Source organism: Sebastes fasciatus, chromosome 16 (genome assembly GCF_043250625.1).
Source record: "Sebastes fasciatus isolate fSebFas1 chromosome 16, fSebFas1.pri, whole genome shotgun sequence".
Classification (NCBI taxonomy): Eukaryota; Metazoa; Chordata; class Actinopteri; order Perciformes; family Sebastidae; genus Sebastes; species Sebastes fasciatus.
This window is the reverse complement of record NC_133810.1, coordinates 30,977,309-30,998,791: the sequence shown is the minus strand read 5'-3', so window position 1 is coordinate 30,998,791 and position 21,483 is coordinate 30,977,309. Positions and strand designations below refer to the sequence as shown.

The window sequence follows — 21,483 nt, the reverse complement described above, 5'->3', positions numbered from 1 at the left end:
AAAAACCTGTGCAGCTATAATCAGTAGAGGTGCTTTGGCATATTTTTAACTAGAGTTAGCACTTCTATGCTATGCAAGCTACTAAAGGTATAAGCTATACAGGCTACTGCATGTAGCTTCCTTTAGCTGTACCTTAAAGGTACAGTTTGTAACATCTGGTGGCATCTAGTGGTGAGGTTGCAGATTGTAACCTCTACCGTGTGCCAAGCATGTAGAAGAACTACGGAGGCTGACGTGAAATAGCGAATGGCCCTATCTAGAGCCAGGTGTTGTAAGAATAGCGTAGGTCATTTGGAGAACAGCAGTGCAGAGCGTGTGTGTACGTGGGAAGTGAGTGATGAAGCAAGGGAGAGAGAGAGCGGCGGCGAATGTGTGAGGAAGAAGTGAGCTAGTGGAGCAGTATACACAGTTGGCTTTGAGAATATCTATGTACAGCGGAAGTTGCAGTTTGTGCAGAAATAAATGCTGCATCTCCTCAAGACGAGAGGATTCTCGATTTATTATTTCGGCCAGTAAAAAAATTGCTTGGCCATTGGATTTTTTTTCATCTACCAGTCCCCTTGGCCGGTGAGTCAAAAAGTTAATTTCGGACACTGGGCTTAACATTTATAAGCCTCTGGCCACCAAGGTTCACGAGTCTGCGGGTGGCTGTTTATTGCTAATTGAATATATACTCTAGTTGTTTGCCTTTGTTTTTGCTGAGGACGTCCAAGTTTTTGTTTTTGCATTTTTGTAAATAAAAGCATCTCAATCTATTTTTGCAAATCAATAAATCTGGTTATCTTATTGTCAGTTGACCCACCGTTTCTTTGTAACGGGGGTTAACTCTGGAGCAAGTGATGTTATCGACTCCGGCCCGAGAAGGAAAAGTTAACTGTAGTTTGTCCGTTAGGTGGCCGGCTCCCTTCTGTAAGTAGATATAAACGGCTCATCCTACAGTAACGAAAAGACAACTCTCTGATTATAAACTTACGGGTCCTTTAATTTCATTGTCTTCTGTCTCGATCGCCAGGTGATGTGGTGGTTCAGTTTTACACTGTGATCTGTAGGCTTTGGCGTCCGTCTTTATCCTTTCATCCTGTTTTCGCTGCTGAATCCGTTTGACATCCTGGATATTATCCTTCAAACTCATACCGTGGACCCCTTCTGTCTGCTTCTCTCTGAAATCACTTTTTTAGTTGAGTTTATTCAGGGAATGCAGTGACAGTGTGGGCTCCGTGGTGGCTCCGACAGCTTGACGGAGTAGCAGCGGGGGGGCAGGGCTTAGAGAAGGGTCAATTATTGTTGGTGGGAACCTCAGCTGTAGCTGGTGTTTCCCCCCCAACCCCACCCAAATGCCTCAAGGAGCAGCAATGTGCCAATTCCAACCTCAATAACAACTTGGACAAGCAACGTGACCTCTATGCTTTATATGCTTTAAGAAGTGTTTCAAACTGTATGTTTTGGTTTTATAATAGAAAACACTTAATGGATGAAGACTAACTGATTGGTTTGGTTAACTTCCCCACATCTGAGAAAGAGCAGCGTAGAGTTTCTCTATGGGAAACATCTGGGTCTGCAAACTCCTGAACATTGAGTTAAGGGCAGTAAAAACGTGTTTCATATTTGTTCTTGAAATATAAAATAAATTCTAACCACACCTTGCTGGGTATGGGTAGTTTTTCACAAGATTGTATTACACATCTGTGGCAGGGAATTTCTGCCAGGTTTTAAAATGAATCACCCCTCAACGCCATTGACTTTACTCAAAATAGCAGCAGCAGTGACAATTTGATGGTGAATCTCATCATATGCATTGAGTGTCACCTCATTATGTTTCTTACTGTCCAGCAGGGTTTCTATTCTCCACAAATGAACACATCTATGTGCTCCGACCGGATCGAGCATTCCCAACTGTCATAACACTGCATCAAAATTCCTCATTAAAGCACATTCAAGACATGTCAGACGACACCAAGAGGGGACGGTTTCCCCAATCCCAGATCACCTTCTGCATTAATTAGGAGGCTGCTATTTATTCAGCCTTGATTGAATATCAATCCTGCATCATCTTTTTTAATCCCGCTCCAGTTCTGTCAGAGGGCAGAGAAAGGAAAGCAGGGTTGGGGGGATTCAGAGCAGCCAAAAAAACAAAAAAAAACAGAGCCAGGACTGTTCATGTGTGATCGACAGAAGCTTCCGCCAATGCCAGCTGAGCAGAGACTGCCCTCCTCCTCCTCTCCCCCCAATCTTGCAGAGTGCTGGTCCCTCTGTGTGCTGTAGTACGTGGAGGAGAGGGAGATCGAACGCTGCGTGAGGAGCCAGCCTCTGTGTGTGCCGCCAACTACTACTTGCACTGGATTTAAAGCACCTTCACTACAACCTGCAAGTGTGGATGAAAAGCTATCCAAACTGACATTCAGGAAAAAAGGCAGAGAAAGAAAAGAAAAGAAAGCAAAGTGGACAGCTCTCTGAGGCAGCTCTGTTTAGGAAGCATGTATAATTCGGTATGTTTCATCATCCTGTCATGGGTGTTTGCTGTGCTTGTGTTCCCAGGTAAGACTTCTTCTATTCCCCGGTCTCTGTTCTTTGTGAGTCTGTGTTTACATCCTTTTCTGTCTTGTCTGTGGCTCATCAGCTCCTGTTAGCACAGAGTGGTGCACTGTTGAAACATATACGCTACTCTCTATTCTTTCTTTCTTACGCTCTCCGTCCACAAATCATCTGTCAGCGTGACTGTGAGGCTTGTTGGGACGCCCAAAAGATGAGAAGTTGTATTTTAAGTTTATGGTGAAGCTGTCTGTGTTGGTTCAGTCCTGCCAAGGATTCTCCCACAAGGAACGGGGAAAAAAAGTTACCTCCACCTCAAACTACTTGTCAGTCTTTAGGAAGATGACATTAAAGCTGCAGTGGGTAGAAATGGAGCAAATATGATTTCAAAAAGTAACTATAGCCTGACAGTAGTGCATGAGACAGGTAATCTGAAAAAAGATCATGTGCTTCTGTGTCCTCCGGTGTACTCCGGTGCTACTAACGGCATCTGCAACATTTCACAGACTGAAGGGGAAACAACCAATCAGAGCTGATCTGGAGTCTACCGTCCAGCTGCCGTCTCTGAGAGCCGGCTGTCAATCACTTGCAAACTCCGACCAAATGGTCAAACTAGGCAGCGCTGATCAAATATGAACCAATATTCTGTTTCTGTAATGCCTATTTCTCTCCTCAAATGTTCTAAGAATCATCTTGTAGTGTACTGTTTAGCTGTAAAATTAGATAGTTGGTTACCCGGGAGCCATGTTGAGATCTGTTGAGGAAATACCAAGCACCGCCCACCAGCTGGAGCACAGCCAATAGGAACGCTCTCTCTCTCTGAAATGACCTGTGATTGGCCAAAGTCTCCCGTCACCGGCTTTATTTTTTAAAGCCTGAAAACAGAGCCATGAGGATGGAAGGTTATTATGGAAGTTTTGCCCAATAATGCCAAAAACGTTCTGCCTACTGAAGCTTTAAGCCCTAATGTCAAAGATTCACTGCAGGATTTACCAAATCAGTCTTTAGTTTGTGTGAATACAAAATTCAATACAGCATATTCTGTTTTTCTGAAGCTGCAGGCTCATCAATGAAATAACTATTTGTTAGCCATTAATGAAAAAAATCAATTAGCTGCCATTAAATGGAATTGAATTGAAAGAAATATTGAGCAGTTAGTCCCAACAACGTAGCCAGAAAATAATAATGAAGAATTGATGAAGTGGTGTAAGCATCCAAGATGTGTTGTTCAGCAGAGCGCAGAAGTGGTTTTAGAAAGGAGTTTGCATTGTGTATTGATGCATGTATATAATGGCAGCATTGCCATTTAACTTGTAGGCTCCATCACATAAAGGAGGAGATATTCCCGACTGGGAAAACCGGACTTTGTCAGAGTGCACAACAGCAGCTCTGCGGTGGTGTCATATAGGGAGCCTGATGTCCTGAAATGATGTTAAATGAGCCTGACGTCTGAAAATGCAAATATGTGCCCAAAGCATCTGAAGTGAGAGAAATACTGTATGCTTTATCCCCTCAAAGTGGATTGCGTGAAGGAGATTATGTATGTAGATTATGATTATGCATTTACCTTTTATTCTGCCAACTCAGGTTTTAAATCCTGCAAACAAGTTATGTGAGGGAGCTTTAAGCCTTTCTTTAACACTAAACCTTAAAGACATGTGTTGTGAACAGGAAGGGACAAAGTGTTTAAAGATGTACAATTACTTATATCATTTAGTTTGCATTGGAGAAACGTACAAAGTCGGCCACACATTTTACCTCAGTTTCAGATATACAGTATATATATAACTGTGCTCGGGGTTGGATGCGTTCCACATTGGTAACATTATGTCCATGGCAGTCGTTGCATCACACATAAATGTCTGAGCAGTCCCAGGTTAGCTACTCTCTCTCAGAGCCAGAAACCAGAGAAGTTAAGTCTCAAACTTGTGATGTCATCGAGTATAAAGTCTGGCGCATGATGGCACCGTGGACAGCTGCCGTGTCTCCAGCCCCTCCTCACCTTTTGCTCTTTTTCTTGTTTCATTTCATTTCATCTGGTACATATTTTTGATTCTTTCACATCATGCGCACCACCAAAGGGAGCCCTGTCCTATAATGTGATAGAGAACAACTTCTGCACATCAGATCGTTGGTGGACATCACTTATTCATCACGATCAACAAACAGGGAATATCCATCGCTGGGATTACCTGTTGCTCCACCTGGAAAATGGAGGAGACAAAGAAAGTGAGGGTCACGGGCTGGGGTCCTAGTCCGGCTGAGGAAACAAAAAAACGTATCCTTCTAGCTGATGTCCAGTCGTTGTAACGTTATGGTTATAACGGAGACTTGTCTCAACCCCTCGATCCCTGACCGGGCCATTGCTCCAGAAGGGGCTCTTCATTCACGGCCAGGATCGCACAATAACTTCAGGGAAGAGCAGGACGGGAGGCGTCTGCTTCATGATCAACAACAAGTGGTGCTCAGATGTGGAGATGATTTCTACAGGCTGTTCTCCTAATCTAGAGCACCTTATGGATGGATGCCGTCGTTATTATCTCCCGAGGGATAAACTAAACTGAGGAAAGTCCTACCAAGATATCACCAACACATCAGCTACGCTAGAGTACTGGAAGTCTGGGAGACGGTACAGCATCCGGTCCCGCACAACCAGGCTCAGGGACTGCTTCATCCCACACGCCATAAGAATGCTGAACTCTTGAGCTCCTAAGTCATCACTTGTTACTATCACTTTACCTTTATTTATCTTCATATACACCTATTTTTCCACTACTTGTGTACATAACAGTCCCATCTAGTCCTCTCCTTTATTTGTTGTCAAGTACATTGAGAAAACTGTATAAAACGGGAGTCCAATTTCTTGTATGTATGTACTTGGCAAAATAAATCTGATTCTTATCGTCTCCCAATTCTTTGTCTTCTTTGAGTTTTAGCACTCTAGTTTTTGGATTTGAGAGAGAGTTGTTCATGTTCACTAATATTTTTGGAAAGCCTATGACCATAGGAATATCATGTTTGTATTTTGAAAATGGGCGTAGTTCCCCTTTTAAATCAGGCGAAGACAAATGGCTTTCTTCACCTTGTCTATCAATCTAACAGAAGTGCCTCGTCTTCATCGGGCAGTGGTGGCATTACTGAGCCTTGTAGTGCACTTATATGTGTCCTCTCTCAGATGAAATTGGAGATCTTGCACATACACATGCACAGTGTTGCTTTAGTGAAAGGGAAACACAGTTATTTTTCCTAAAAAAAAAAAGTTAAGAATGACTTTCCTTATCACTCTTTTAGAAAAGTAATTAGTAACACTGCTCGTCTTGGTTTTGCATTGTAACCAATAATAATTGCATGAGGCTTGTACTCTTTGGCTGTCTTGTTGTCTTTTTGTTATTAATGCCCGACAACAAATGCACATCGCACATGCTCATATTCGTTAATATGAAACCCTAATCAAATCCACAACAGATGGCATAATCAAAAGTCATTTGGCAAATCATAGGCTCTGCAAGGCGAACCATAGTGCAGCTTAATTGAACATAAGACCAATTGCAAATGTGCTGTACGTTGGCTGTAACTCAAAGAGAAATAATATGAAACAGAATATGAAGACAAACAGAAATATTCAAAAATAGAACAAAAAAATACAATCTGGGGCGTCTCAGCTGGGAATGAAATATCTTCATGTTGCATGTTTGGACGTCAGCCGTCCCTGTTGTCTCCTGTGTTGCCAAATGTGGACCTCCTGCAGTGTATACCTCAAACAGCATGTGCACTCAGCATGTGACTAATGTACGTGCAATTTACCAACTGTACTGCAGACATGTTAATTATTTAGTGTTTTATGAAAGTGCACATGATACAGCATATTGTATGAAACTGTAACCAAGCACAGTTTTACACTAATTAACACTGAATGTTAATTAACTAAGTAACATGTCACCTAATGCCTCCCCTTCCGCTATCTGTGCTATATATTTTAAAAGGGCACCGGTGCTGCATCCTGGGTTTGGCGCCGCCCAAGACGATTCTGATTGGTTTAAAGAAATACAAACAAGCCAGAGCGTCTCCCCCCCCCCCCCCCCTTATACCAGAATGATAATGTGTGCAGACAGACCTTTCTTTAGTGCTGACACAGCACTGTGGAGCTGTGGTCTGGCTATGTGAGACTACACGTCACCTATAGTAACCTCACAGTGACAACAAGACTCCAGGAAGTTACAGAGTCCAGCACACAACCCCCTGTAACACCGCAACATGTTGTTTTCACACTTGGCAAGAAAGAGAAGCATAATTCAGACTGAAAATCTACTCCTTTAAAGGGACTCTATGTAAGAATCAGAAATGTCTTGTTAACAGCGACACCTGTGGCCGTTAAGTCAACGAAAGTCAGCGTCCTGTTGCTGGCGCTTGTGCTCGCTCTACATAGACATGAAGGAGCATCGCTCAACACAGTGAGGAGACACACGTCAGCTAAAAGCACAATATCACTCTATATTTCAGCTGCTTGGCAGTAATGTTAGCTGACCAGACCAAGGTCTCTCCATGAATCAATGCTGATACTGTGTTTCCTGCTTCAGACTCCCATTGTCTGCAGTGTGTAGTGTGCGCGCATGCACGTGAGAGGTGGAGCGAGTGAGAACGAGCGCGGTGTGTGAGTGATGGCAAGCAGGCAGAAGAGCAGAGCAGTCCGACTCCAGCCCTGGAGACCAAAGCTCCGGTCTCCCCTGTGTCTTCTGGCCGCGGTCGGGGGTCTGGAGCAGGAAGAGCTAACACTGTTTTGCAAGAAGCTCTTCACTAGATGTAACTTTGCGGTTTTGGTGCTTCCGTGTAGTTTGTGTTGGAACAGCGTAGCCACACGCGCATGAGACACTGACCCAATTTATATGTGTAAGAAGTTACAAACAGTACCTTTTAAAGGGTTGTAGAATTGTAGCAGCCCATTTATTTTAATGTTAAAATGTACCTCAGTACTCTTGTTGGGTAGTTATTATAGTTATTTGGCGTGTTCTTTTCAACATGTGATTTTGAATATGGAGAATTGTTAGTACCAAATAGTGCAACACAGATATCAAGCCTTATCTTCCGAGTATTTTCCCCTCTTTTATTCATCCGAGGAAGGGATTTGCTGAGCGTGCATGTTCTTTTTCAGTGCTGCCCGGCTTCACATACATACACATTCTGTACATTCCTTCACACCTGGGAGCTGCCCGGTACCACTACAGTTAATCTCATCTGCTGACTGAGCAGCTGTTTCTTACCTGCCTTGCTCAAGGGCACCTTGTCAGTAGCTATTGATAGAAAGGGGAGTGTTAAGAGGGACAGCCTTTCAAGTTTAGAAGCAGCATTCGTCTTGTCGTGAGGTTGTTTACGGACTCTGTGTGTGTGTGTGTGCGTGCGTGTGTGTGTGTGTGTGTGTGTGTGTATGTGTTGGGGAGGCAGAGAAAGAGCTGACTTGGACATCAATCTGTGCAAACTTTTTTCCCTCCCACAGTGACTTGAAGAATGCAGTTCAGGGTGTGTGTTTTGCTGAATGACATGCTTTGCTGTTGGTTTTGTTTATCTTCTATTTATTGGGATTAATTGGACTGTCACTCTGACTGTATTTTGAGCCTGTACAAGCTTTGCCTTTCCAATGTCTGCAAAAAAAACAACGTAAAGTGACCCTGTGCATTGTGAGTTCAGGCAAGCATCAGCAAATCAAGCTGTCCAAGAACATATGTGAAAAAAAACTAATGTTTAGATGTTCAAATGAATTCCATATTCCTGCTTCTTGCACAAGAAGGAATCAATCTATAAAATAAAAGCACTAAGACCTTCTCTTTTCCATTAGTCTGAGCAAAGTGTAATTTTGAGGATGCTTGATGATCCCTGAGCAGTAGCTCGCTAATGTCAGTCCAATTTAGGAGAATTGCTGAGTATTGTGTGTATTTTGACACCCTTTGATACAAAATACCTTGAAAGAACCCCACATTTCTAAAGAATGTCACATTAAACCGGCTTTATCAGCTCACTTTTATTTAATTTTAAGGAGCACGATAGCTTTTTGCCTCTCAGCAGCTTTAATTGTGAGGCCTTTAGATTCTGAAAAATGAAACTATTTAACTATGCACAACTAAGAAAATGGTTATGAGAAGTACAGGGTGTAATTTAAAGCCACATTTGCACACAAAATGCACATCAACACCTACACACTCAGATCATGTTTGTGGTTGGTGAATAATTTTTGGGGGAAATCAACCCTGTGTCTTAAAAAATAATGTTCCCATAAAACAAAACTGCTTTCTCAGTTACATTTCGAGGGAAGCGTTTCTTCTAGATTACGGTCATAGTTTAAATGTGCTTAACATTGTAAATTGGAACAAAACAAAAAAAGCAAACGTAAACATTTACACAACAAAACTACTTGGTTATGAAAATTAGTGAATGCTGACTTTTAGTTTCACACGGAACACGAACAGCAGTATCCTGGTTTAAAGTCCTGTGTTTGTTTACCTATATACCCGCCCGACCTCCTCCCTATGCGGACTTCCGTGGACTACCATTACAAACATATTTGTGATACGTGAAAAACAAATGTAATCCCAACACGTTCTCATCCCGACTCGTTACATACTGAGCTTTGTCAGACCCCTTGGCGTCACTTTTCGGTCGCAGTAAACATGCTTAATGTTGTGAATTAAACAAAAACACTTATTTAGGATTAGGCAACAAAATCATTTAGTTTAGGTTTTGGGAAAAAACAACATTGTTGGGCTTAAAATCACAACGATTTTACAGTGCAAATGTGTCTTGACGTCGTGAACACAGGACACGAACGAACAGCTGATTGTAACGTTAAAGTGAAACAACACACGAGACACAAACAGCGGTCTCTTGGATGAAAGCCTTGTGTTTATTGGACCCATCCATCGCTCTTCCCGCCCACCTGGGGTGTTCCCTGTGCATTTACTGTTGCTGCGGATCATGGGTTTATATTGTAGTTAATTGAAAGCCCGGTGCGTCTCCTCCCGCCGCAAAATGTTGCCTTGTGCAGTGGTATCGGATGCCGACGGCTGTGAAACAGCGTCGGTATTTGATGCTCTCGGAAATGGGTTGCTATTCCGCAACAAAATACATTTCCCACAAAACGTAATTCACAATGCAGATTCGTCGTATGGGAACATAATTCTTAGGAGACAGGGCTGTTGGAAACAAAGGTTACAATATTGTAACCCTAGTGCTATGAGCACAGCCTTCTACTAGACTCTATTGGTCATACTCTCCTCCAATCCCGAGCACGCATTCGCCCACTGAACTTTGCATAAACGTAGCTCGCCAATCAGGACTTGCCAACCCAAATACGTTCGGACCCCACAGTATATAAGGCAGCGTCTAGCGCTGTCAGACATGCCACACCCTCTTCAGCGAGCGGCGCAGGAGCGACCCCTTGGTAGGGAGCTGCGCCTGTGCTTATACACACTCAGGTAACAAGTAAAAAGCAGCTCAAGTGGAGCTCTCCCTGACTGTATCGGCTTATGACGGGCGTATCGATTTTTGACCGATTCCTCTCAAAATTGTAGTCATATTCATCGTTTTATATCTATGTAAGACTATTGTATTGATTTATTGTATTGCTCTTTACACCCCTAGTAGTAATACACTGCTGTGCTTAGACTATCATTGGGATTTATAACAATAGGAAAAGACATACACAGGTGTTAACCTTCAGACAATCTGCTGCCCGGGGGTAGACTGTTCTCCACACTCTAATTCCTCCTCAATACACGGTGCTTCCCTTGAGGCGTCGCATCCATCAAACTGATAGTGGCACAAGATAAAGTTGTGGCCAAAACTCCCTCAACTTTTCTGATCTCTGTGTGTGACTCGTAAGGTATAGCCTCCTCAGCTTCAGCTGATTGAGCCATTTATCATAATGACACGCCTACGCCGACTAGTCAACACCACTGCTCGGTTCTGCCCATTGATCCCGAAGACTCAAAATGATGGATTGCAATTATCAGTGAGTCAAATTGGTTGTGAAAATGAAGCTTCAGTTTATTAGCTGTTTATGATCAGTGTATGCATCCGCTTCTACTTAATATGTACGCCATCAAATGTCACTTAGCCTAAATTGGGATAGTAAATCATGCTAACCACAGTGCCCTTCATCACACAGACGAACCCAGGAAGCCCGGTTTGAAAACAGTTAGAAGCGCAGCACAGTTCAACTTATTTTTTGCTGTTGTTGTTTTCACTGAAATGTATGATATGTCAAATTTTATGGCCTCATATTACTCACAGTTGACACAACTTATGTCTGTAAAGGAGATGGAAAGTGTGACAATTCATCACCTTGACACCCTTCCTGGGGATCACATCACTCATGCAGCTCTATAACACATTTTGTCAGTATAAGTGTAGCAAGGCTCTTCAAAATCCAGAAATATATCAAACATCCTTAACCGTTTTAGCTGTTAACCCCAACGAAACGCAGCGCTGCCTGCAGTATTTCTTATGTCAGTGTCGTTCTTGAGATGCAGTGAAGCGTACCCGCACCTGCTCGAAGATAAGTAGATAATTACATTTAAAAAAAAGTAAGCACCTACATAATATTTTACCACATAAATTCACATGAGATGTGAATTTAAAACATAAATCCTAATCTATTTGTTAGAGTTTATGCTCCCGGCTTTCAGAGAATGAGTCCCTGGAAGACAAATCAAAAGAGAGTTTCTTAAAATGATACTCGGAAAGCAATACCAAGTCAGATAACACATAATTTACTTGGGATTTGAGACATTGGGGAATTGTCTTGAAAGCTTTACAATGGAACAATCATTGACAGTGAGTCACTACTTACACACAGCCACGGCATTGTAACAATAGTGCACACAGGCTAACATTCATTGGAGGGGATACATTGGTGAGAACGCTGTCTCTTGGCATCAGTGAACAATCCCCAGCGAGCATTCACTGAACGTTGGTGTCCAAATAAGCGCATCACAGTCTTTTAAATGGAAGTAATAGATGAATAGGCGACGGATGGCACAAGCAAGAACAAGCATTCAAGTGTCAGGAGGCTGCAGGGCTGTAATGCCAGAATCCAATTGGTTTAAAAGGTATTGGTACAGTGTGGCAGTGTTCCTGTTGCATACAAATGTGCTCAGTTTCATCCACGGCTGTTTTCATTTAGAACAAACCTTCATTGACTCATTTATCCATTATTTACTGAAACAAAATGGGTCATAGCACAGTGAGGGAAATCATTGTGCCAATGGCTCGTTTCTGCTGCAAACTACCTCCATGGATTTGCTGGATGGTAATAGTCATTCGTTAATTTGACTTTAAAAATGGTAATTTTTTACACTTTTACATCACGCACACATCACATTAACGGCCAGGACACACTGGATGCATGAGCAGTGCGTGTGCGTCGTGGAAGCTATTGCTTTTTATTTCATTACCCATATTAACAGGTTAGTGCCGAGCCACACTGCCCGCGTTTTGACCGTATATTGACATCAACATCATTGACAACATTACTACAGTTTCAATGTCCATATCTGTTGAATATGTTACAGACATGAAAATAAGTAGATATTTATTTTTAACCAAACACATCCTGTTTCCAAAGACCCTAGTGTTTTGTTTTTTCTGTGGATAGAATCACTTCATTTGTTAACACAATGCTTTTATTCTGAAATATTTGCTGGGCAGTGTTGTGGAACATGCAGTGACTTGCACGGCTCCATAAATGAATAGTGTACCAGCTTTTAATTGTGAATTATTGCTATTATTTACAAATGAGCACACATGTATTAACCTTTTCTGTCTAAAACAAATATAAATGATATTTATTATGACATTAAATTGCCATTATGAAAGGCAAAGTCTATGCAGAAAGACACGGCTGGCAGTAAATCACCATGTAGATTAAGGTTCCATGAGGGACCATCTGAGCAGCTTCTTGGCGACCATCAGAGCGCCATAAACCTGTATATATACTGTATCTCTAAAATCAGCAGAGGGCGTGTAGAAATAGCTTTTTTTGGCTTGCGTCTCTCTCTCTTTCTCGTTGACTGTCCCTTTGCTTCCCCTGTCGTTTCCCTTTTGTCTGTGGATTGCTACAACTATGATGGAGGGAAAATGGAATTTGGGCCGAAAGTTGTATTTCCAAGCAGGCTAAGAAAGCTTCTTCTGTCTATTGCTTTGTGTTTCAGTACTATGGACAGCTCCGCACCTACATGTACACACACACACAACCATTATTCTGAAACTACAGTTGAGCCGTAGTGACGTATCACACCTATAGCTGTATGTACTAAAGCAGACTCAGTGGGATTTTGTTGGTATCAATCAAGTCAGTGTTGAAGCAGGCCGTCAGAACAAGCTTAAAGTCTCTTCCTGATATTGATTCTGTTATGTGATCAATGCTTGTAAAAAATACATTCATTACTGTGATGAACTACTTGAAAAATGTTTGGCCGTTAGCTAATTCAATCAGTTTGCTCTGACGGAGTACTTGTGTTCACTGATCCAGTCTGTTGGGCAGCAGTGTAAAGAACCGCAGGGACATCAGTGAGTCGGTGCATTAAAGTAGAGTTACAGTCTCTGCTGCTGCACTCGTCAATATTTTCATGTGAGGAATGGGTCAGAACGACTGGTCGTTTAAAGTGATGAATCCCCAAAGACTTATCAGCATCTCTGCAGTTCCGCTCAGTAGCTTCTTTTATTTTTATTTTATTAATTTATTTGACAGGGACAATACATGTAGGCATTATTACTGTTAAATAAAGTGCAACAGATGCAATGTATATGTATATGTAATACCTTGTCCCTGGTTAATCTTTTAGACTTCCTAATCAGAGATCAGTGATCACAGGTTTGATTTAGTTTCAGCCAGTGTTTCACATTTTCATTAAACATATTCAGATCAGGTTGCATTTTTATTTACGTTGGTAGGTATGTATTCCTTATACTGAAAAATATAATTGACCGAAGATTGTTTTACACTCTGCGGTTACCATTTGTTGACCCCTAGTGGTTATTCTATTGGTCTATTTTCTGACATATGGACAAAGTGCAGCTGGGGCAAGATTGTTCACACATTTAAAAATCAATTTGATAAAAGAAAACTTGATACAACTATCAAAACTGCGCAGCATATACTTTTTTCAGAATTACACAGTAGTGCCATTTCATTTGTTTGTAATCCCTTATTTTCAGTGCTTGTTTATATAGCAATACAACAGGTCTGGGTAAGGTGAACCTCGTGATGTCACAGGTTGGAGTACTGCAACATGGCGGCGCTCTTGCCACAAAAGATGAAACGGATCTTCTTCTTTTTTTCTTTTAAATTATGACATTTGTCACGTTTTTGATATAATGGTTCATCAGAGTGGAAATCCATTTAATAAACCAGCTTAACTTGGTTAAACGTTTCATTTCCACTTTAAGGGTAGAGCTACATGGAAGAGAGATAATGAGGCCAAACCTGTAGCGGATCATTTGTGCTGCTGCTGCTGCTGCTGCTGCTGCTGCTGCTGCTGCTGCTGCTGCTGCTGCATGTCACGCCCCACCTCCACCTCAGAATCCACCTGCAAGCTCTGTTTGTGTTGTGGTTCCCCATGGGGAAGATGCATTGATCTCTCCCTGCTCTGGTTTTAAAATATGCTTCACGGGGAAAGATACAAAACACGGCCTTGACACCCAATTTAAATATATTTACATTTAGCTATTCTTATTAATATATCTAGTTTTATACATACAGTAATAGACTAAAGGGTAAAGGGTGGGTACACACCATTGATAGTAGGAGCTATCATGTATCCTGAATAAATCAGCTGCATCAATAGATAAAATGTTGAATTTGACAATGGAACATGGATTTGCAAAAATACAATATATAATTATTATTATCTTGTATTGTTTGCATCCAATTACATTTTAACTTATTTGCCTGTGTAGAGGAAGATGAGAGGAAGAAGAAAGCTGTACTCTATGGATGGCAATGTCAGTCTGTCAATCTGTCCATCACTTTGGTCCAGACTGACATATCTAAAAAATTATTGGATGGATTACCATGATGTTTTCATAATAGCGTGATGTGTGAGCTTTCGGTCCAATGGGATGTTTCGGACTATTGGGATTTCAGAATAATGGGCCATCGGAACAATGGCTTGGCACCCGAAGACATTCACAACTGTGCCTTGTATTTAGTGCTAATTATCAAATGATAGCATGCTAGCACATCAAGCAGAGCACGGTAAACATTACCTGCTTAACATGTTAGTATTGTCAGTATGACTATGTTAGTGCACTGATGTTGGCACTGTTGCACCTACGTACAGCCTCAGAGGGCTGCTAGCATGGCTGTATGTCTAGTTTCCATGTATAATTCAACCTTCTTGAGATTAGCTTTGTACCAGTTCAGGGTCTAGATCCTCCAGAGGACATGTTCCATGAAGGTCATGAATTCATTTTATTGCATATGGTTTATAAACAGAATGGCACTCTGTGGTCAATTTGGAAATAAATGACTGTTTCTGCAGTTTAAACCATTGGGATGACCCTACAAGACATCTCATAATCATTATGGAATAACTTTCTATATACCAATCAGTCACAAAAACAGAGTATTTTAAGTTTGACTGTGCTGCAAATCATAAATGCATCTGCATGTAGTCATATTTTTTTGTAAAATGCTACATATCTTAGTTGTAGAACAACAAGTAATGTTTCTGAATGGAGTCACGGCCAGGTCATAGCTCTGTTTACACAAGTATTTGAAGCTCCCCCGAATACAGCAAGAAAAATCAAGCATTCTTTGTCATGAATAAGTTCATATTTTATATTCCTATTTCATTTGATTGCATTCGGTTGTGCAACTCAGTGCTTTGTGTGTTTTGGAAATGGCAGTGACCTTTATTAGCGCTTCCCTCGGGGTACATTACATTATTTTGTGATAAGTGGCTTCAAGCATTAATGACTCAGGAGACATTCAACTTGAATTTTGAACCCTTTTTTTAAATGTACTTTTTTTTTATATGACGCTAATAACCTGACAAATCCCTGGATATTATCTGGTCTTCTGTTGGCCTAGGGGTTAAGGCGCCAGAGATCAACTCAGTACTTTGCTCTCCCATGTTCCTGTCTGTACTTTCATATTCCATACAGGAATATGTTACACATAGCAGTATATCTTATCCAGCTTATCTACAACATAACGTTTGTAAAACAATTATTAATGAGCTGATGACTTCTTTTGATAATGATGAATTAAACCTCATGTTTTATTCAACCCACGGTCTCGCCTCTTCACCTGCATTCTGCTCTAAAATAAATAGAAAAAACTATGAAGCAGACACACTGTGATGATGGAGTAAAGCAACACAGCAGAAGCGGTGCATGAATATTCTTCATGCGCACAGCGGAGTGTGAGAATCTAAAAGGTCATGAACATCAACCTTTTCTGAGCTGAAGCGAAAATGTAAAAGAAAACATCTTTGTTTCAGGATTTTACCACATTAAAGAACTGAAAGTAAGAAAAGAACTGAAGTGCAGAGGAGCAGATGTTAGCTGGAATTCAGCTACACACTGCTGGTGTTATAAACTTTTACAGTAGAAGATGAAATAGGGGGGGGCCTTCGCCTGATATCGTTCAAATAAATGAAAGGTCAAGTGTGTAGGATTTGGCGGCTTCTAGTAATGAGGTTTGATTCCAACCAACTGAAACTTCTCCAGTGTGCCAAGTGTGTAGGAGAACTATGATGGCCCAGCTTGTTCTCATCCCAACTCATCTTATACTGCCGCTTGCATCACTTTATTTATAGCATTAAAACCTCCATAGTTACGCTTGGACCAGACAGCTGCCTCGCTGAACTGATGCGTATCCCACGCGTGGGTTGTCCACACCGGAAGCGTTTCTGCTGCTGCCAGCCCTTTCTTTCCACATTGAGCCGCTTTGCACCTCTCACAAGAGGTGTCAATATTAGGCTATATTCTTGACAGTTTAGTTTTGGAGAGATGGTAGCATTGAACTATTTTAAATTAGATGAGATCGTGTCTACAGTATGAGGATGATTTACGTACTTGTTTTAGTATTGCCTCCCGTATATCCTCAGAAAAAGGGCTGTTGAATTCCCGTTCCCAAAGGGTTTTTAAATTATCCAAAGGTTGCATGTTCAAATTATTAATTAAAGATTATATCTGAGCAATCCTTTCTGGTTAGGGTTCAAGGACAGAAGTTCATCTGCAATGGTAGATGTTGGTTTATTGGGAAAAGGAGTGTAGCCCTTCCTCATAAAGTCCCTGATCTGTAGATGGCAAGACAAGTAAGGTGGGCTACATTTTTTATTTAATTAAAAAATGAATTAAATAATGAATTTAATTTTATATAAAGATATTTCTAGGAGGCATGGTTGTAAAATGATGTTTTGATGTTTTTAGATTGGTGGACTTTTTGGCCTTTTCTGATAGTAGCCAGTTGAGTAATCTGCTGCAGATATTAAATGGTGGAGGTTCTTGCCTGAAGGGGAAGAAGAAGAAAGAAGAATAATACCAGCACATAACCCTTTTTATTGGCAGTTTTAATACCAAAATGTTGTATTGGCCTTTTGAAATCAGTCATCCATCAAACCTATCCCTGTCAAATTCATAAAGCAGACCTTTAGGCTGTGCAGAACCACCGACATACAGTTTAACTCATTTGTATTTTATCCTGCAGTAAACATTTTTAAGTATGGGACTAATACAGATGGTTACACAAGCTGGTACCAACCAAACCTGACTGAATCCATACCCTGAGGGGGGAAAAAGAGATGAAAAGAGACAGCAAATAGATCAGCAGCAATACTCTGCATATCAGAAAGGAAGGTGAAACATATTCAGGTCCAGAGCAGTTCTCCTGACTGAGTGTTGCGGAGTAAAGCCAGGATATCTGCTCCCGACGAGAAAAGTCTCAAGCACTCACTTGGCTTCTGAGTGCAGGGAAAACTGGCTGGAGCCCCCAAATCTACCCACTGGAAACAAGAGGCTTTGTGAGGTCCTTGAATCAGTGGAAAGCTTGGAGCAGCAGATGCAAAGAAAGCTGTAAAGCAACTGGGAAAGCTAAAGCCAAGACTCATGGGAACTAGTGGAAGCATGATGGAGAAATGGCCCCCACTTCAGATATTAAAGGCGTTGTTGCATTCTCTCACTGTTAAGATTGCCAGAAGTGTTTGACTCATTTGTAAGTGTGTGTGTGTGTGTGTGTGTGTGTGTTTGTTTGATGCATGGCGTGTGGCTCTATTTGTAGTCTGAGAGCAGGACAGTGCTTTCTGTTTGATCATAGATCAGAGACGCTGTGTGGCCATCAGAGTTCTGTCTGTCATTATTTATTGATGAAACAACAATTTCAGCAACACACACAGATGCACACACACACAAACACACACACACACACACATCACCAGGACAGCTCAGATCTTTTACTAACAGACGAGCCCTGAGCTGAATGTGAAGCCTGCTTATTTCTCCCAATAACAAGGTCATTGAAGGGCAGTAACGGCTGAATACTGGACACATTCAGTCTTCTTCAGAAGTCACAGGCAGGAGAGTAGTTAGCTCTGATTTAAATGAAAACATTAATAATAAAGTTAACCACATAAACCTAATCGTTATACTCTGAAACTGCATAATTCACATATATTCACCCACATTGTTCATACTGTACTGCCACTGTGAAAATACTGAAACACTGGACCTTCTGTTCTCATTTGGGCCCCATCAGCTGGGCCTGTTTTCTCTTTCAGCTGTCACATCTCATTTGGTGTTATCTCGCCTTTAGCAGTGCAGGCACCGGCCCCTCAACGCTGTGTCACTGCTATTGGTGCTGCTCAGACTCCCTCTGGTCAATGGTGAGGTCATATTCATTAAAGAGGAACATCTTCCACTGGGCAAAGTCAGACAGGATGACCCGTGTGGATTAGAAGGCTTTGGGACAAGTGCTACTAGTCTTGATGTACGCACTAGCTCAGGTTTATTTTAGGCATAGTGCAGTTGTTGGTTATAAGCTAGAGAGAACGGCAGGTGTCAGAGGGAAGAGAATAAGAAACCAACAAGATCAGAATATAGATTTGTGGTCTCTTTATTTATTTATAATAACATCGGACACTGTCTACACATCGTTAAATATCGCCGCTTTGTCACGTCTCTCGGCTTCTGATACCAAGCACAAGCATTTTACATCGATGGGCACAGGTCCCCTTTTAGATGCTTTGCAGCCGCATTTGACGGATGAGAACGGGTTTGTTACATCGCTGTGAGTTCCCCTGTTCCTCTGTCTCTCCTCTGCTGTTTGCAGTGGCTGTCGGGTGCTGCTATCGGCAGTTTGACCGAGCAGAGGACAGCCTGTCTTTCGGCTGCAGTCATTCAAAATCCGGCAACTCGGCAGCCTCCCACAGGGTTGCACGGAGGTGTGCGGAGTTAGTTGTGTGTTTTATTTGTGACTTTAGAACGTAACTGCCGTGACACAATCAGAAAATAAAGTTTTAATTCTCTGATTCACTGCTTTGTTCTCACTGACGGCGCCGTCTCTCCGTTCAATCCATAGCTCTCTCGACCATCGCTGCTCTCTCTCTCTCTCACCTCGTTGATCCGAGGAGGAGGGGCCAACATTGAATGCCGTGTGCTGCTACATATTAGACCTTTTAAAGCATGTAAACACATTGTAGTAGAAACCTAAAATGAAAGTATGCACCTGAAAATAAGCATAATAGGTCCTCTTTAATCCTGAATTGCTTACCTGCCAACAGTGGTAATGTTGTGTGCATGGATGGGTTATTTTTCACTGCGTATTGCATATTATATGTTTGGCAGGCAAATCTTGGCAGCGAATGGTTTTCATCTCACAGGCTAATTTGGACGATGCGCCATGCCATGTCCTAAAATCTTATATTCTCCTTTCATATAGTTTTCATTCATGTGTGCTGCAGATTAAAATAATGTGAATGCTCCTTCATAGCTCAATATTGCACATAATAACAGTCCCAGAATACTGAAGAATGTTTCATGTTGACATTCATCAGCAATTGTTCCTCAAACCAAACCCACATCCTCTGTGTTCCTCGTGATGCTGTGTGTATAATGAAACATTTAGGAGAGCTGCGACTGTATGTAATGACCTTTTCAACTCTGCATAAGAAAAGTTGTTAAGGACAGGAAAGGATTCCCATGACAGAGTGCAGAGCAGGACATGGTTTGCTCTACTTCCCCTCTGCTGTCCGTTCTCATAATGCTGAGACACCCAAACACTGACACATGTGATTTGGGATGTCCCTGAGCATTTTGAGGAGCTTTAAATACCATTATGTCTGAACAGCGGTGAAATATGTCCGTGGACAACAGTCGTACATCTTGAGGCGCCGCTTCAAAGTAGAAATATATGAGATGCATTCAAAATGATTTCTTGCTCTACGGATGCAAATTTACAGATTCTGCATGGATTAATTCTGGGTTTATGTTTCTAGCTTTTTTGACAAGCGTATAGAGTTATTATTTCTTGTAAACATGTCAGGAAAAACACAAGTACAATCATAATATAACAAGTGATGTATTGCACTTTATCAAACTATTATATTCATTTTGATTCAAAGTTAGTGGAAGATATTTGTCCCAGATGTTGCACTATCAAAGAAAATAAAGAACTAGAATTGCCGCCTCGTGGTTTTACGCCTCCGCCAACCAGTTAAGTTGCAGTTTACATCCATGTCTGTCATCACTTCATCATTTTATCTTGTTAGACAATTGTGTGATATTGTCACAGTGACCTTGACCTTTGACCTTTCACCACCAAATTTTAATCAGTTCATCCTTGAGTCCATAAATTCATGCCTTGTATAACCTTTCGTAGGCTAAATATGGTAAAACATCATCCACCACTAGCACACAACAGATTCTTTTGTCAGTTATATTTTTAAATGGTTCCATTTAGTTGCTCATCTCCTTCCCTAAGCCTGACAAGGTGATAGGTGTTTCTAAGGTCCAGCTTGGAAAGACGGTGGCATCGTGAAGTGGCTCAAAACCCGAGCTGATCAGAGGCAAGGGGTACTTGTTTTTAACGGTGTAAATGTTGTTCAAAACTCGAAAGTCTATTGTGGTTGCAACAATGATTTGGTGGTGAGTGACTGGAAAACCAGGGTTGATAAACTGCATGGTGATGAGCTTGATGAAAGGAAGGTGTGGGAAATCAGCAAGGTGTAGTACTGGAAGCCAGGAATGAGCCATGGGAGGAGCACCACACCCACGCCACACAGTCAGAGGTAAGGGTCGAAACACAAAGAAACACTGGGAAATCCAAGAGTCACGGCCGAGACCATGAAACACAGTTCACCAACTGTGTGAGTTTGTAGTAGTAATCTGGGTGTAGATGATGAGAGACCATTCCTCGGGAGAGATTTCAATGTCCAATTCTCTTTCCCACTTTTGCTTTATGTACTCTCTTGAGTTCATTAGTAATATACCGAGATACAAGACCCCTATGGGTCTGTGGGTTTCGAGTTGTGTTCTTTAAAATCATGTGACATCAGAGGGTTCTTCCTTGTTCTGTCCCTTCACCTCTTTCATATAATAGTGCTGCTTTTGCAAGTATCTATACAAAATCTTGACTTCCTAAACCATTTTTCCAGAAACAAACTGGAAGTTTTCTAATTTCACTTTTATTTCATTTATTTTTTTACAAAGGAAGAATAAGATGTGATGCCATGTCTAACCATATAACTAAGGAGATTCACGATATCAAGTTGCAACTGTTGTGACCGTTCATATGATGTCTGATGTGACCTTCCTTTTTTCTTTTTTTTTTCTCACTATATGGGAAAAGCCCACCCTTAAAAAAAACAGAAGAAATGTACATAAAAAGTATACAATAGCTACAGTATTATTTAATGCATCAGCACATATTTAGACATGAAAGGGCAATAACTTAAAGTATTTTGG

General features: G+C 41.4%; 1 protein-coding gene across 2 annotated transcripts in view; it reads left to right on the top strand.

Moving 5' to 3' along the window:
• The first annotated feature begins 2,256 nt into the window (after window positions 1-2,256).
• opcml (opioid binding protein/cell adhesion molecule-like) overlaps window positions 2,257-21,483 on the top strand; it is a 244,307-nt gene continuing 225,080 nt past the window's right edge. For both annotated transcript variants that reach the window (XM_074612071.1, XM_074612069.1), the window contains exon 1: window positions 2,257-2,535. In XM_074612071.1, the coding sequence (XP_074468172.1) occupies window positions 2,475-2,535 (61 nt within the window). In that variant the 5' untranslated portion in view covers window positions 2,257-2,474. The remainder of the gene's footprint in view (window positions 2,536-21,483) is intronic.